Genomic DNA, 18,244 nt, shown 5'->3' on the forward strand with positions numbered 1-18,244 from the left:
ACGCTTTTTTTGTGTTATTTCATAGTTTTGATGTCTTCACTATTACTCTACAATGTAGAAAATAGTAAAAATAAAGAAAAACCCTTGAATGAGTAGGTATGTCCAAACATTTGACTGGTACTGTACACAAACCCAGTGTCACGTTCGTTGAGTAAATGGTCGGACCAAGGTGCAGCGTGGTATGCGTACATGTTTAATATATAAATAAACACTTGACAAAATAACAAAAGCAACTGAACGTGAAGTTCTAAAGGCTAACAGCAACAAGCCGAAACAGAAACAAGATCACACAACTAAAGGTAGGCAAAATGGCTGCTTAAGTATGATCCCCAATCAGAGACAATGATCGACAGCTGCCTCTGATTGGGAACCACACCCGGCCAACATAGAAATAGATACACTAGAATGTATCCAAATCACACCCTGACCTAACCAAACAGAGAATACAGGTGATCTCTAAGGTCAGGGCGTGACACCCAGATATGGAGAAGAGCACATGACATTCAATGTTCATTCACTTCTGCATCTAAGCCAAAGTGTAGCACACTGGGGTCCTTTGTTGGCCCACTCAGCCTTTATGTTTGAGGATTTCAACAGATACCTCCTGAAACAAGTGAAGAGTAGTAATGCTGTGCCACAACAAATATGCAAACGAGTGGTGTTGTCCCGTGCTTTTCCTCTTATAGCGAAACCATCCCGAACAAAAGCAACTGCAGATGTTAAAGATTTTGTTCATGAAATGAGAACTGTAAAGCATCAGGTCAAGAAGTTTGCAAAGTTCACTGAGGTGACTGCCCTTGGTTCACCTAACATAAGAGTCATATCGTATCGTGATCGAGCTGCCTTTAACATGGTGAGAGAGATTCCTGTGAACTCTGTGGTGAGATGCTACAGGAGAATTGCTGTAAATGGAGAAATAGTTCATGGTCAGACCTAAAGAAAAACTAAACAAAGAAACAACTCTGTAGTTCTTTTGAAGGATGGGAGTATTTTTACAATCTCCCACTTTCTTAACATGAGTGATCAGTGTTTGTATGCCATAGGAAACTATGGTCATTGCACAGTGCAGAAGTTGGCCAGAGGGTCTATGATCAGAACTCAACTGACATACGTGTCAACCATCCACTTCCCAACAGGCTTTCACAAAGCCATAAACACGAACCAGGTAGTCAGACCATGCATGTATATTCAGTGTCCGCAGTCCAGCTCCATTGTATGTAGGTTAATAAAAACATATTACTGTAAGTAAAATGAATCAAATTAAATTGTATTTGTCACATATGCGCCGAATACAACAGGTGTAGACCTTATTGTGAAATGCTTACTTACAAGCCCTTAACCAACAATGCAGTTTTAAGAAAAGTAACATTTCACGTTGTATTCGGCGCATGTGACAAATACATTTGATTTGATTTGATTTCAACCAAACGTCAAGAATGTCACGTTTGTATCATCACAATCAAATTCCATGTATTCAATACAAAGGTTTGTTTGGTTTTGTAGACTTTCCATTGGCTCACAGAAAACCAATCTACAATAGAAATAAGGAAAGGTGAATACAATGTAGGAAAACTGTATGGGCCTCAATCCACACCAAAGCAAAGCTCTACGTTGGAAGTTCACATTGTTGGAGATGATGACTTAGGAGTAACCCATAGTTACATATAAGTAAACCAACTTGTATATTTTGTATGATATGGTGCTTTCACCATTGGATCACCAAGACCTGTAAATAAATCTACACTCTGAGCACGTCAACCGACCTTTGCCTTCAGCTGATTATATGCCCTTATGACAGCTACAAGGTCCATATTTTACAATTACATAGGCTAATAAAAATATATTGTAGACAAAATAATGAAAAGAGCTGTCTGGTAGCCTCAATAAATAGACAAAGATTTGTAGTTGAACAAGTCATTGCATGTATAGATTTTTTTAAAAACTTGACTTGAGACTTGACTTGAAAACTTGCTCTTAGAATGTACGACTTGACTCTAGTCTTGACCCGTTCTTGTTACAGGAGGGGGTCGCAGTTCCGGAGCGTTCCACTAGGTGTCCTCCTCCGACAACCTTAAGCACCTCCTCAGTCACAGTCTGGACTAATCATGATCCTATTGGTGTCACCTGTGTCTACCTGTTCACCTGTGTATTTATGCCCACACTTCCCTGTGTTCCCTTGCTCTGTTTTCTCTGATAGTTTCTCTATGCCCAGCAGTACTAATCAGTGTCTGATCGGAGAGTGTTCTCCCTGTTTCTTTATTTTTTTCAGTCGTAGTTAGTATTTCGTATTTTGGCTGTCAGCCTGTTTTTGGAGACTTATTTGCTCCGTTATTTTGTATCGTGGCTTCGGGACCACCAGTAAAGATCCTTGTTTCACCATCTCTGCCTACTGCCTACTGTCTATCCTGCACCGCACCTGGGTCACACACACCAACACTTACAGAAAACTGAGCCAATATGGACCCAGCGGATGCGGCACAGTATCGTAGCGCATTGGCAACGCAGGGAGCTATGCTGAACCAACACGACCGCAGCCTGCAGCAGATCACAGAGAATCTCCGCTATCTGACGATCGCCGTGCAGAGCCGGGTGGACACCCGACCAGCCCCAGCTCTAGTCTCGCCTGCGACATCGCGGGAACCTTGTCTACCACCTCCGGAGAGGTATGATGGACGTCCAAAGGGCTGCAGGGAATTCCTCATCCAGTGTTCCCTGGTATTCAGCTTACAACCCTCCTCCTTCCCGACAGAGCAGGGCCAGGTGGCCTACATCATCACTCTGTTGATGGGTCGGGCACTTTCCTGGGCTACCGCGGAGTGGGAGAGCCAAACTCCGGCGTGCTCCGACTCCTACCAATTCACCCGGGTGCTACACAAGGTGTTCGACACCTCTCGGGTGGTGTAGGGGCACGAGGTTGGGAGGCGGCTCACGGCCTGTCGGCAGGGTGACCGTTCGGTGGCGGACTACTCCATGGAGTTCTGGGCCCAGGCTCGAGAGGCAGGATGGGAGGAGGCCACCCTGGTCGTCCTTTACGCACAGGGGCTATCGGAGAGGATGAAGGACAAACTCTCCTTCAGGGAGCTGCCTCAGCGACTGGACGGCCTCGTCAACCTCTCGGTGAGGGTAAACAATCGGCGTCGTGAGAGGGCGCACGAGAGAGGGATGACGCATCCCCCTATCAACCCGGAGGCTTCCCGCTGATTCAGGGAGGAGACGCCTCAGAAGGAGGCTATGCAGCTGGGTGCGGCGCGCTTGTCCAGGATGGAGAGACAGAGGCATCTGCGCCAGGGACGTTGCCTGTACTGTGGCCAGGCAGGTCACCACTTCGACTCATGGCCGGAGAAGCCGGAAAATGGAAGTGCTCGCTAATATCGGAGGGGTGCTAGCGAGCCGGAACCGAAACCCTAACTCCAGAGACTCCCGGACTATTCTCCCCGTCAAGGTTCAGTGGGCCTGCGCTGTGCGTCGGGCGCATGCACTGGTGGATTCTGGGGCCGCGGGAAACTGATGGATGTGGGGCTGGCCCAAGTGTGGAGCATTCTGTTACCCTCCCTCTCCAAGCCAGTTCCGGTCATGGGCCTGGACGGCCGGCCGTTGGGGTCGGACTTCATCACCCGGCGCACTGTCCCCGTGGGTGTCCGTGTGGCAGGGGGGCTATGGGAGGATATCCAGTTTTTCATTGTGGACTCTCCGGAGTGTTCCCTCGTCCTCGGGCACCCCTGGCTGGTCGCCCACAAACCCTGTGTAGACTGGTCCACGGGGCGGCTCATCCTGGAGGGAGGCTCCGCCCCCGTCCTGTTCCGGTCTCCACCGACCACTCATCAGCCCAAACCACCGTCCCAGACCACCTACCAGTCCTCACCTCTTCCCCAGGTCCCGCACTCCGAACCGCCTACCGCCCTAGCGACGGATTCCACCGGGAGGACGGCGGCTACAAACTCAGTCACCGGTTGCCACCGGGAGTATTGGGATCTGGGGAGGTGTTTAGTAAGAGGCGTGACAAGGGCCTACCTCCTCTCAGGCCATACGACTGCGCTATCGATTTCCTGCCGGACGCCATGCCCACACGAGGGCAATTGTTTTCCTTGTCCCGGCCGGAGACGCTGGCCATGAGGGAGTATATACATGAGGCACTCGTCGAGGGTCACATCCACCCCTCTACCTCACCCACGGGCGCGGGCTTCTTCTTCGTGGGGAAAAAGGATGGTGGGCAGCGGCCGTGTATTGATTACCGGGCGCTCAATGACATCACGTATAAGAACCGCTACCCACTCCCCCTGATGACGACGGCATTCGAGTCATTGCAGGGAGCCCGGGTCTTCACCAAGCTGGACTTATGAAATACCTACAACCTGGTGAGGATTTGGGAGGGGAACGAGTGAAAGACACCCAGTGAGCATTACGAGTCATGCCGTTCGGTCTAGCCAATGTGCCTGCGGTGTTCCAGGCGTTGGTCAATGACGTGCTCCGGGACCTCCTCGACTACAGCGTCTTCGTGTATTTGGATGACATCCTAATATTTTCAAAGGACATGAGTGAACACCAGCAGCACGTTCGGCAGGTCCTCCAACGCCTTCTTCGTCACCAGCTCTACGTCAAGGCGGAGAAGTGCGTGTTCCACACTGAGATATTCTCCTTCCTGGGGTTTATCGTCACCCAGGGGACCTACAGATGGACCCAGCCAAGGTCAGCGTGGTACTGGAATGGCCCCAGCCCTCCTCCCTCAAGCAACTCAAACGGTTTATAGGTTTCCCTAATTTATATAGGCGATTTATTTTCAATTTTAGCTCCCTAGCCGCTCCCCTGACAGCCCTCACCCCGGAAGCGGGGAATGCATTCAATAAGCTTAAGTGGCGCTTTACATCGGCCCCAGTCCTAGGTCATCCTGATCCGTCCCTGCCGTTCATTGTGGAGGTGGATGCTTCAGACGTTGGGTGGGAGAAATCCTGTCCCAGTGGTTCCTCACGGATGGTAAGACTCACCCCTGTGCGTTTTTCTCCCGTCGGCTGTCCCCGGCGGAGTGGAATTATGACGTGGGGAACCGTGAGCTGCTAGCGGTCAAGCTCGCCCTGGGGGAGTGGAGGCATTGGCTAGTGGCGGCCGCCCATCCATTCGTCGTATGGACTGACCATAAGTACTTATCCTACATTCAGGGGACCAAGAGGCTACACTCGGGCCAGGCCAGGTGGGTGTTGTTCTTCACCAGGTTCCGGTTCATGATCTCATACCGTACGGGGTCGAAGAACACCAATCCTGATGCGCTCTCCTGGCAGTTTGACCCCGTGGACCTGGTGGAGAGGGACGACCCCATTGACCCCAACGCCCTGATTGCTGGTCAGAGCAGCGCTTCGGCGGGAGCCTGATCCGGGCGGAGATCCATCGGGGAGGATGTACATACCCAAGGCGGCGCGCTCGAGTCTGACCTCACCAGCCATCCGGGGGGCGCCAGGACATTGGAGTTCCTGCGTAGGAGGTTCTGGTGGCCATCAGCTGAGGGGGATATGCGCGCCTTCATGGCTGCTTGCCCGGTGTGCGCACGCACGAAGAGCGCACGAAGATCTCACGTCAGCCCACTGCAGGGCTGCTCTGACCCCTGCCTATCCCCAAGCGCCCCTGGTCCCACATCTCGCTGGATTTCATTTCCGCCCTACCCCCCTCTGATGGATACACAGTCATCCTGGAGGGGATGCTGAGGTGCTACGCCTCCAGCAACCCAGCTACGTGGAGTCAGCGACTGGCGTGGGCGGAATACGCCCATAACACCCTTCTCTGCTCGTCCACTGGCCTGTCCCCCTTCCAGTGCCAATAAGGGTACCAACCCCCCTTATTCCCCGAGCAAGAGTAGGAGGCGGCGGTCCCATAGGTCCAGGCCCACATCAGTCGCTGTCGCCGCACCTGGAGGCAGGTACGGGCGGGGCTTAAGTTGGCCTCGGTCAGGTCTCAACATCAGGCCAACCGCAGGCGCCGCCCGGCCCTGGTTTCTCGCCGGGACAGAGGGTGCGGCTCTCCACGCGGGATCTTCCCCTCCGCGTGGAGTCCAGGAAGCTGTCCCCCCAGTTCGTCGGGCCATTCAGAGTGGTCCGGCAAGTCAACCCAGTGGCCTACCGCTTGCAACTTCCCCACACCATGCGGGTGCATCCCACGTTCCATGTGTCCCTCCTCAAGCCCATTGCCACCTGTCCCATGGCTCCTGTCCTGTTCCCCCGCTGAGCCTCGTCGGAGGGCAGCCAGCTTTTACTGTAGACCGGCTCCTGGACTGCCGGTGGGTGGGGATTGGGTCTCCAATTTCTGGTGGACTGGGAGGGTTATGGGCGGGAGGAGCGGTCCTGGGTGCCCAGGAGGGACATTCTGGGCTGATAACAACATTCCGTTGCCTCCACTCGGAGGCGCCGAGGTGAACATCTGGGGCCGTTCGTCGGGAGGGGGGGCACTGCTACAGGAGGGGGTCGCAGTTCCGGAGCGATCCACTAGGTGTCCTCCTCCTCCGACAACCTTAGGCACCTCCTCACTCACAATCTGGACTAATCATGATCCTATTGGTGTCACCTATGTCTACCTGTTCACCTGTGTATTTATGCCCTCACTTCCCTGTGTTCCCTTGCTCAGTTTTCTCTGCTAGTTTCTCTATGCCCAGCAGTACTAGTCAGTGTCTGATCGGCGACGTATGTACAGGTACTTGAGAAGTGTTCTGCCTGTTTCTTTATTTGTTTCAGTTGTAGTTAGTATTTCGTATTTTGGCTGTCAGCGTGTTTTTGGAGACTTATTTGCGCCGCCTATCTTTTATTGTGATAAGTTCATTATATTGTATCCTGGCTTCGGGACCACCAGTAAAGATCCTTGTTTCACCATCTCTGTCTACTGCCTACTGTCTATCCTGCACCACACCTGGGTCACACCTCACACCAACCCTTACACGTTCTCCTTGGGACTCGACTTGAGACTCGGACCTTGTGACTTGAAACTTGCTTGTGACTCGAATAATAGTGACTTGGTCCCATCTCTGGTGCATTTGCTGCCATATGTATTACTTACAAGCTTGCCCACCCATGTACAGTAAGTCAGATATTACAAGAATCCACTATTGATCTTGTATGTGTATTTGATGCCATATGTATTACTTAAAAGTTTCAGTTAGAACATATAACAATCTTGTAAGATTCTTACTGAAGTTGATACGTTCACACGGCACGTGCAAGCTGTCCTGAGCAAAAAGAAGTGCCCATCAATCTACTCGCTGAGCGTATTTATTTTAAGGAACGTGATTTACAAAAGTAAACCTTCAATAGTGAACATACTAGCAGTATGCTGGCTACTGCTGATAGTCTACAAAAAGAAACCTACAAAAATACACTTTAGCATTAGTCTATTCTAGTCTACTGTAACCAGGTAGATATCTCTTTTGGAAAGCAGTTATCTTAAAGGGGAAGCGTCCTATTTTGTGTTGTAATAATAAATATTCTCAAAATGACAAACTTTAGAAACAAAAATGCAATTAATGCAATTCTTAAGAATAGAGTAATGACTTACATTGCCAACTTCTACTAAAAAGCTTCATAACTTCAAAGGTGGCAGCAGGTAGCCTAGCGGTTAGAATGTTGGGCCAGTAACAGAAAGGTTACGTGTTTGAATCCACAAGCCAACAAGGTGAAACATTTGTCGATGTGCCCTTGAGCAAGGCACTTAAACCTAATTGCTCCAGGGTCACCCTGGCTTTGATCCCACTCTCTGAGTTGGGATTTGCAAAACACACATTTTCAATTCACACATTTAATACACACTTGTACATGTGTGAAATAGGACAAATATAAGCACCCACCAAATTATTTTTGTATATATTAATTATTGTAAAAAATATATTATTATTATTATGTTTATACCACTTTTTCTCCCCAATTGGTAGTTACAGTCTTGTTCCATCGCTGCAACTCCTTTGCGGACTCGGGAGAGGCGAAGGTCGAGAGCCAAGCGTCCTCCGAAACACGATCCCGCCAAGCCGCACTGCTTCTTGACACACTGCTCGATTAACCCGGAAGCCTAGGACAAGGACATCCCAGCCGCCTCATGGGTCTTCCGCTCATGGCCGGCTACAAAACAGCCCGGTATCGATCCGGATCTGTAGTGACGCCTCTAGTCAGTGTCTGAGGCGGCCTTAGACCACTGCGCCACTCGGGAGGCCTATTTATTATAAATATAGCATATTAACCTTTTGACACGTACCAACAAACGGGTGTGATCATTCTACAGTGGTTCCTGCAGCATACGCTCAAATCGGTGTGATTGTAACGCTTATTTAGAACGCCCAGTTTCGATTGACGCAACAGTCAGCGTTTGAGCTGGCCACACTGTTTTTTCACAGAAACATTTTTCACAAACACAGTCCTTACAAAGTTATGTCCTGAATGTTACCAGTTTATTTTTGGATGCAATGTTCAGACATTCACAGAAGTAGCAACAGCATAACAATCATCCAAACCGGAAAATGTAGGCTATATTAGTCCTAGCGCTAACTGAGGAAAGATTGATGTAACACAAGCAGTCCTATTTAGCTAACTCTCTGACAGAAACTACAATATGAATTAGCTAATTGCATTTACTATTTACAATTCATCGCATCACGGGTGAGCTTACCATTGATATAAATAATTTAGTAAAACACTTTCTAAAAATCAAAAGCAATCCGATGATGGGTAGTTTGTTTTGCCACGTGAACCAAAGATAATAAGAGGAGACAAGATGAGTTTGATCTTTTGAAGGGGGTGTGTCGTCTACGATCATTCACTTCCCTTCATTCACTTCCGGAAGTTTACTCGAAAGATGAGTGAACCATTCCTTCACCTCATTTTCTTATAACATCTTTGGACAGATGTTTAACACATATGGAATCATGTAGTAACCAAAAAAGTGATAAACAAATCAAAATATATTTTATATTTGAGATTCGTCAAATAGCCCCCCTTTGCCTTGATGACAGCTTTGCACACTCTTGGCATTCTCTCAACCAGCTTCATGAGGTAGTCACTTGGAATTCATTTCAATTAACAGGTGTGCCTTCTTAAAAGTTAATTTGTGGAATTTATTTCCTTGTTAATGCGTTTGAGCCAATCAGTTGTGTTGTGACAAGGTAGGGGGGATGTTCTTACATATTATGGCAAGAACAGCTCAAATAAGCAAAGAGAGACGACAGTCCATCATTACTTTAAGACATGAAGGTCAGTCAATATGGAAGCTTTCAAGAACTTTGAACTTTTCTTCAAGTGCAGTCGCAAAAACCATCAAGCGCTATGATGAAACTGGCTCTCATGAGGACTGCCACAGGAAAGGAAGACCCAGAGTTACCTCTGCTGCAAAGGATAAGTTCGATTGCAGCCCAAATAAATGCTTCATAGAGTTCAAGTAACAGACACATCTCAACATCAACTGTTCATAGGAGACTGTGTGAATCAGGTCTTCATGGTCGAATTGCTGCAAAGAAACCACTACTAAAGGACACCAATAAGAAGAAGAGACTTGCTTGGGCCAAGAAACACGAGCAATGGACAATAGACCGGTGGAAATGTGTCCTTTGGTCTGGAGTCCAAATTTGAGATTTTTTGTTCCAACCGCTGTGTCTTTGTGAGACGCGGTGTTGGTGAATGGATGATCTCTGCATGTGTATTTCCCACTGTAACGCATGGAGGAGGAGGTGTTATGGTGTGTGGGTGCATTGCTGGTGACCTTGTCTGTGATTTAGTTAGAATTCAAAGCACACTTAACCAGCATGGCTACCACAGCATTCTGCAGTGATACTCCATCCCATCTGGTTTGGGCTTAGTGGGACTATCGTTTGTTTTTCAACAGGACAATGACCCAACACACCTCCAGGCTGTGTAAGGGCTATTTTACCAAGAAGGATGACCTGGCCTCCACAATCCCCCGACCTCAACCAAATTGAGATGGTTTGGGATGAGTCGGACCGCAGAGTGAAAGAAAAGCAGCCAACAAGTGCTCAGCATATGTGGGAACTCCTTCAAGACTGTTGGAAAAGCATTCCAGGTGCTGGTTGAGAGAATGCCGAGTGTGCAAAGCATCTCAAATCTCAAATATAGAATATATTTTGATTTGTTTAACACTTTGTTGGTTACTACATGATTCCATATGTGTTATTTCATAGTTTTGATGGCTTCACTACTATTCTACAGTGTAGAAAATAGTATAAATAAGGAAAAACCCTTGAATGAGTAGGTGTTCTAAAACTTTTGACCGGTAGTGTATTTCGAATAAGTATTGAGTTTGCACTTTTTAGACTATTCAATTGTTTCAAGCACAGCTGAAGTTTTTGACCCATGTTGTGCAATATTTTACTATAAAATAAAGTTTGACTACGCAGCATTTTGAATTGACCACCTGTTTACCTCAGCCAGTCGAAATAAACAACTAAATTCAGATGTACAAATCCTAGAAAAAAAACGTCCATACTATCTGCTAACCCACTCTAGCTGTCAAGGAGAACAGGCAGACAGATCTAACAAGCTAGTGTCAGATGGAAGACAGAGCTGTCTAGGCGGCTGAAGCACATTAGAAGTTTCCACATAAAAAAAAAAACACTAAATGAAAACATAGTCAATAAAAGACTCCATTGGGACAATATGGAGAAGTGCTAGTAGCTAACGTGAATCATTTAGCAAGCTGTGTTCTCCCACTTTGCAGCTGCCACCCCACCACATCACATCATTGAATTTAGATTCCTACGTGAGGGGAGTTAGGAGCTTTATCCTTCCCCTGTGCATGTTTGGGAAATATATTAATCCCCATGCAGTAACAGTGAATACTGAGAGGGCAGACAAACACACACACACACCCAAGGGCAGACACACACATGCGTGCAGACACAGGAGCAGGCAGGCGGGCAGGCAGGCAGGCAGGCACGTAAAGCACACACACACACACACACACACAGAGACACACACAGAACCCCCTCCCAACACACACTGCACCCACCCACCAATACATACATAGAGTCCTTTTAAATCAATTTTATTTCTTTGTGTGGGCCGAATGGCTCCTCCACCGTTGTCCCCATGCTATCTCTGCTCAGACACATGCTACTGCTGAGAAAACCCCTAATGCGTACCAAATCATCACATTTAAACCAACAGCGCTTGCCTAGCTCAGCTAGCTGCTGCAGCAATCCCCCTTTTTATTGCATCACACACACACACACACACACAAAGAGAACTATAGGTTAAAAAGTTAGGAAACAAATGAATAGTTATTACTTTTTTAATGATTTCATTTTTTTTTGCAAAACCTTGCATCAATGTCAAATACATTCTATTACCTCATTTTTTTGTTGACAATACAATTGGATATTTTCTGATAAATCTTCCAAATTATTCAACCATTTACACTTTGTAACACTGAATCTAGCAGGGTAGAAAACGGCAAGCAATACTGGAAAAAAATTAAAAGCCTGTGAACTAGGTCCCCCCCTGTATTTTTCATAAATGGTTTTTTGAAATTACTCAAATTCTACATTAATTTATTCATGTACAGAATAAATATTTTAAGAAACATGGACCCTTGTATTTTATATTCTATTTTCTGGGGATGGACCCATTTGGAAATGAGACACTCCAGGATGAAGTTTCCCCTAGGCACAGATGTAGGATCATCTTCCCCTTCCCCAATCCTAAACTGAACCTTTAGTGTAAAAATGCAAAAGTAACCAAAGATCAGCATCTACGGGCAACTTCACCCTATTCTGAATGAGCACTCTGACTGAATGCTCATCCTTCATGACCACTGATACATAAAAGACTGGATAGGTGTCCACTATATTGCTTCCACCTGTCATGTCCTACAGTATCAGTGGTCATAGAGGAAAGTACACAAGGAATGGAAAGTTAAAACTATTGAGACACAGCCACTGTTTAGTAGGGAGATGAGGGCAGCTCTAGAACGTCCAGATATGCTTGTCATCTCACAACAGGGACCCCTGAATCACCAGTAGTCAGAATGTTGGGGGAAGGGGGCTCCCACCTGCTACATATGTGAAGTCCACAGAGAATGCTAGACTATGATAGAAAGTACTACAAAACTTTGTCTGTATACAAAAACAGTAGATATTGACTCAAAATGGCAGACTGTAATGTGATTTTTGACACCGTACAGCATGTTTGTGGAGGCATTGAAAGTAATATGTCAGTTCTTTACAATCCCCGAACTTTGGCACGATAAAGGCATTACAGAAGATAAACAATGAGTATTAGGGAGCTCAATCAACGTCAATGATTTCAAATGAAATAAATACATATTTTATCCTCTCTATTTTCTTTATACAGTTCTTATTCAACATTTTAGCACTTTGTAACATTCCTTCTCATAATGATATGAGCTCCATTTTTATCAACTGGACACACACACGGAGATTTGACAAAAGTGTAATTGACATAACAGAAAAAAACAACATCAACTAATTTATTGGGGTGTTATGGTCTCAAGATACGGTATGATGCTCTGAACAGGTGTGTGTGCATGTGTGCAAAGTCACTGACTGTGAAGCTTGAACACAAAGGCAGCCTCAACAGACATGCATTTTGAGTTCTCCTCTTCGAGTCCCTATCGAGATCCATCTCAAAGATCCATCATTCTCACAATCCTTCAACTTGTCCTCTGCAAAAGTCCCTCTCGAAAAGTGTTGGCCACCGTGAGGTGACACATCATCTCCAGTCATGTTGACACATCTACATTTCCACAGGAAACATCTCTACCATACTACCAAAGCAGGGGACCAATGCAATATAGTTTCAGGTTATGTTAACATTACATTAACGTTCATTCAACCCCTCCAGATCTTCTGGCTGTGTTTTGACCTTTTCAGGGGTATTTTTGACCTTTGACCCCCATCATGCCATCGTCTCCTTGCCTGGCAGTCTCCTGTCGTTGAATGTGTGCATGTTGATGACCTCCTCGGTCTTGACGATGACCGGCGGCTGCGGCTTCTGCTTGAGGCGCCGCTGGCACTTCAGGGAGCCACGCAGCTCTTCCAGCATGGCACTGCAGAAAGAGCGCTGAAGAGGGGGAAGGAGGGGAGAGGGAGGTTGAGGGTAAAATACAGACAGAACTGACAAATTAACTGACAGATATGGTCAGTATACAGTATGTGGTCCATGCAGGAACAATGCTAGCGTTGTCAGTGCCATGCTCTAACCCACTGAACCATTGGGACTACCCTGGTAGAGGGTGATTGTGAGAGAGGGAGAGAGAGGAGGAAGAGAAGGAGAGGCAGAGGAGAGAAGAATAGGTAGTGAGCGGACGGGGGAGAGGGGGGTGAATAGCGGAGAAGGGAAGGTGGCAAGGAGAGAGGGCGAAGGATAGAGGCGATAGTGGGAGGGGGAGAGGGTTGTAGAGGGCAGGAGAGCGAGAAAGCAGAGAGTGAGTGAGAGTGCTCACAATATAATAATGTGCTGTCACAGGTTACTGTCACAGGTTACACATTACAACCAACTTGGTGGCGTAGAGGACAGAATGTTTTACATTTGCACATGCTTATAGCATTTTAACCAATCTATCTTCTCATCTCAGTTCTTGATTGATGATGAAAGAATCACAGTGCATAAAGACCTATGGTCCAGAAATCATTCACAAGCCAATGCCATATAAACGGTTATGAACCAGCTGAAAGGACCTTTTATATCAGCCTTTATGTAGCCTAGTAGCATTTAGCTTCAGTGTTGGGGAATAGTGAACCACATGTAGTAGCTTGCAGTAGCTTGGTAGTAGTTAAGGCCAGGCACCACACCCTCATAGGGTAATTTTCCCCCCATGAATCATATCACAATCAACTTTTACCAGTTGAATGTAGAAGGAAATATAATACTTTTTTGTATAAAACAAATTCTGAAATATGTAATATGCAAATTAGGCGATATCTCAATAAATATCATGCAAATCAATTTTTCTGGATACTGGATGAAGTCAACCTAAATATTTTGGTTTCATTTTGTTAAGACACTCCAGGACCGGACTTGTCCAGAGCAGATTGTGTATAAATACTTTTTTCTGTATTATTTTTTAAATCTTTATAAAGAATTTACAACATATCAACAATTCCCTCTGGGCAAGTCTGGAGAATATTCTAAGGATAACCACACAACATTTGGTGAATGCAGATGCTTCTGAAGCTGAGAAAAATGTGTTGGCGTGTGGGAAGAGTCTGACTTCCAAGAAATTGCAGTTAAAGACAAGTACACTGAATTTAGACTACCTAATGCCAAACACCTATTTAAACCAAATCACAATTTCTTCAAAGTAAGTTACTAAATATAGTCTGTAACAACTTTTAAATTATGTGTCATTTAATGTAGTGAACTTTGAAAATATTGATGTATGCCCATTTTAAAGTGGTTAAAATACATTAAAATACATTGAAGGTAGTATGATAAACTAAAGGAAATTACATTTTCATATATATTTTTTACATTTCTATGTGTACCTTTTGAAAAAACTAATATTAACGGATCAAAATACCAACAAATCTCAAAATTGATAGGTAGATGCAAAAATGTTAGCATGTGGTGCCTGGCCTTACACAAAATTCAAATATTGGTAGTGTTTTCAGTGTTTTTTTGCCATGTAGAGGTGTGGCTAACTACTGGAACTACACACTACTTTTTTTTGCAAAAATAACAGAAAATATAGGTGAAGTAGGCATCGGACCTTCCCAATTCTGAATTGAAACATAGTTATTGTGTTTAATAGGCTAAATTACACATTCTGTTAACATCTGACTCCAGAACCAGACTGATCTGTTATTTCAATTTGTGGTCTATTACATTTCAGATTTAGATAAGAGTAGCTTTAGTGTAGATTAACTTCTTCCAGTGTGAAGTAATTGGTAGCTTCATAAACTATGTTTTCAGCGTAGCCTTCCCAACACTTATACATGGTTTGGGAAGCATCTACATCAGGGCTATCCAACTGGAGAGCTCCAACCCCATTTGTAAATATCCTGATTCATCTTATTAACCAGCTAATTATCAGAATCAGGTACTAGATTAGGGTTGGAGCAAAAACCTACAGGACGGTAGCACTCCAGGAACAGGGTTGGAGAGCCCTGATCTACATAGTGTTTCAGCAGACTTTATAAATATTTGACGAAGTCTCTTTAATGCTATATAAACCTCACCTTCTCTAGCGCTGCGTTCTGTTTAGACTTGTACAGGACCTCCCCAACAGCCACGAACACAGACAGCACCAGCCCTGCGGCCAGCACGATGAAGATACCCCCGATGTTCTGCACCCCCAGAGCGCTAGCCTCCTTATTCTTCTCATCCTCCGGACAGCCGTTCCCCCTCCACCACTTCTCCTTCATCATGTGCAGCTTCCCTTCTTCCTGCAGTTGCAGGATCGCTATGGTGATCTTGTCCCGGTATGGAGACCCTGTTGGGGACAGAAAATAAAATGATCAAAAACGATATATACTGAACAGAAATATAAACGCAACATGTAAAGTGTTGGTCCCATGTTTCATGAGCTGAAATAAAATATCCCAGAAATGTTCCATATGCACAAAAAGCTTATTTCTCTCAAATGTTGTGCACAAATTTGCTTACATCGGTGTTCATGAGCATTTTTCCTTTGCCAAGATAATCCATCCATCTGACAGGTGTGGCATATCAAGAAGCTGATTAAACAGCATGATCATCACACAGGTGCACCTTGTGCTGGGGACAATAAAAGGCCACTCTAAAATGTGCAGTTTTGTCACACAACACAATGTCATAGAAGTCTGAAGTTTTTAGGAAGCATGCAATTGGCATGATGACTGCAGGAATGTCCACCAGAGCTGTTGCTAGAGAATTGAATGTTAAGTTTTCTACCATAAACCACCTCCAACGTTGTTTTAGAGAATTTGGCAGTACGTCCAACCGGCCTCACAACCGCAGACCACGTGTAACCACGCCAGCCCAGGACCTCCACATCCTGCTTCTTCACCTGCAGGATCGTCCGAGACCAGCCACCAGGACAGCTGATGAGACTGAGGTGTATTTCTGTCTGTAGTAAAGCCCTTTTGTGGGGGAAAAACTCATTCTGATTGGCTGGGCCTGGCTCCCCAGTGGTTGGGCCTGGCTCACAAGTGGGTGGGCCTATGCCCTCCCAGGCCAACCCATGACTGCGCCCCTGCCCAGTCATGTGAAATCCATAGATTAGGGCCTAATGAATTTAATTCAATTGACTGATTTCCTTATATGAACTGTAACTCAGTAAAATCTTTGAAATTGTTGCATGTTGCGTTTATATTTTTGTTCAGTATAAATGAAACATCATAGAGTGAATGAATTTGTTATGAAGTTAATTAATTCAAAGACTATGCATTGTTCATGCTACCTATTATATAGCATGCTATGGCCATGGCGATTTTGTCCCGGAACAGAGAGCTTACAGGGACAAAAAGGACAGAAGATCAGAAAATGTAGAACGAAAGAAATAAAAACATTGCATCAGATTGGCTTATTAAGTGAATTAATGTATGTTGACAAATTTCCCCTTTGGGGATCAATAAAGTATTCATCTTATCTTATTTGATCTTAATTCAAAGGTGTTCTGCCCTTCCAAGCAAAAAGGCAGTAACTGCTCATTTGGTCGAAAATGAGTTAATGTAATTTTTGCTACATTAAATACATGCTTAATCATGTGGACAAGTATCCTGCCTCTATTGTATTGTGTTTTGGAGAAAATGGGGGTCATGTTAGCAGTAACTGCATAAGGTTACTGTGAAACCAAGGTAAATAAAAGCCATTATTCTCAGTTCCACGCTATGAGCAGTTACTGCCTTTTTGCTTGGTATGGCAGTATTTTTCAATGTCAATTTTTTTTGCATGCTATGGTGCACAGCAAATTTGCGATCATAATTTTAACACCCAGTGTTAAATTGATCACTTTCTTAGAAATGATGTGACCATCTCAAATAGTGTTAAACTAACACCCAAGAGTGTTGGGTCCCTAACACCGTGGGTGTTGCAAATTCTGACTTACAGTAAATTAAAACTTAATTAGAGCTGATGCTATTACACTTTCTCAGTGTTAGGAAATTAAAACCTGTGGTGTTACAGTAACTACATGTTGGGTGTTGTTTTAACACTGTAGGTTGTAAAAGCCTTATTTGTATATTTATTTCCCAGGTTGCCTTTTCAGTACCAGTACCACCCATAACTAGTAACAGAGACATGATTGTTGCATACGATGGCTTTCAGTCTTAGGCACTAACTTCACCAAGTGAGTGCCTAAGTGAATATTTTATCATAACATTTTTTATTTATTTATGACAACACATTACTTTTCTTGACAATACCATACCCGGACAGCCTATAGTCTTACCCTAACACAATAGTCTGAAACTCCTGGTTTGCAGGCCACATCAGCAAGTCACATTATGCTGACTTGCGAAGTGTTATATATTGGAATTCAGCCAGAGTTAGGATATCCAACAAATGGAACTTTTATTCACCTGCAATCTGCAGTTTGAATGCCAAGGTAGGGAAGAATGATAAATGAGACTACCTAAACTACCTTAACTGGAACAACAATCTCAATAACGGGTTAATTAAGTTCAGCCATTTACAGATTTGATTAGTTTAGAGAAATGTATATATTTATCTTTGTGTAGTATAAGATAATTTTATCAATCAATGCATATTGAAACAAAGATATTAAAACAAACTATTCTAAAAAGCAACCTGCAACAAAGCATGCTGGGAAATATGATATTAAGGCCCCTTCCATGTGTTTTTCACTCAGAGAATTAACGGAAATTAACTCATTGCAGTCGAGTAACAATAACGCCATGTGGTGTTGATTCCACCGTGATTCAAATAACAATTCATTTATTCACCGCAAGTGGCGTCAATGTCAATCCCACTGGCGTTAACCCCACTAGAATCAACACTCAGATATAACGCTCACAACACTTTTTACCTCAACACCGAGACGTTTACACCCACAAATTTGCTGTGTGGGCATGGGGACCAACTTGTGGGCGTCTTTAGCGTATGAGCATAACCTGTCATGTTATTGTGGTGTCTTCATAGAAACACTCCCTTCCTCCTATTCATCGCTAATCCTCACAGTGTCTTGGAGATTAGCATCTCGTTCTCAAGCGGGCATTACAACACTACAAGGCGTTGGCGACACTGGGCTTTGTGTTCCGGAGGAGCAGAGCTCCCGTTGATTCTGATGAATTACCACTGTGTGTGTGTGTCATAAA

The 18,244-nt window shown here is 44.9% G+C and overlaps 1 protein-coding gene across 1 annotated transcript; it reads right to left on the bottom strand.

Moving 5' to 3' along the window:
• Positions 1 to 11,272: 11,272 nt before the first annotated feature.
• On the bottom strand, positions 11,273 to 15,499 carry LOC123489283 (glutamate receptor ionotropic, kainate 2-like). The gene is made up of 2 exons (XM_045219972.1): positions 15,167 to 15,499; positions 11,273 to 13,049 (listed from the first exon to the last, which is right to left on the bottom strand). The coding sequence occupies exons 1-2, from the start codon at positions 15,353 to 15,355 to the stop codon at positions 12,885 to 12,887; spliced, it is 354 nt and encodes a 117-aa protein (XP_045075907.1). The 5' UTR covers positions 15,356 to 15,499; the 3' UTR covers positions 11,273 to 12,884.
• Between the last annotated feature and the right edge of the window lie 2,745 nt (positions 15,500 to 18,244).

The sequence above is a fragment of the Coregonus clupeaformis genome, unplaced genomic scaffold (assembly GCF_020615455.1).
Source record: "Coregonus clupeaformis isolate EN_2021a unplaced genomic scaffold, ASM2061545v1 scaf2952, whole genome shotgun sequence".
Taxonomy (NCBI): Eukaryota; Metazoa; Chordata; class Actinopteri; order Salmoniformes; family Salmonidae; genus Coregonus; species Coregonus clupeaformis.

Coding starts and splice junctions, on each gene's coding strand:
- LOC123489283 (XM_045219972.1), bottom strand. CDS start 15,355: ATGATGAAGGAGAAGTGGTGGAGGGGGAACGGCTGTCCGGAGGATGAG. Junction 13,050..15,166: donor AGAACGCAGCGCTAGAGAAG/GTGAGGTTTATA, acceptor CCCCCTCTTCAG/CGCTCTTTCTGCAGTGCCAT.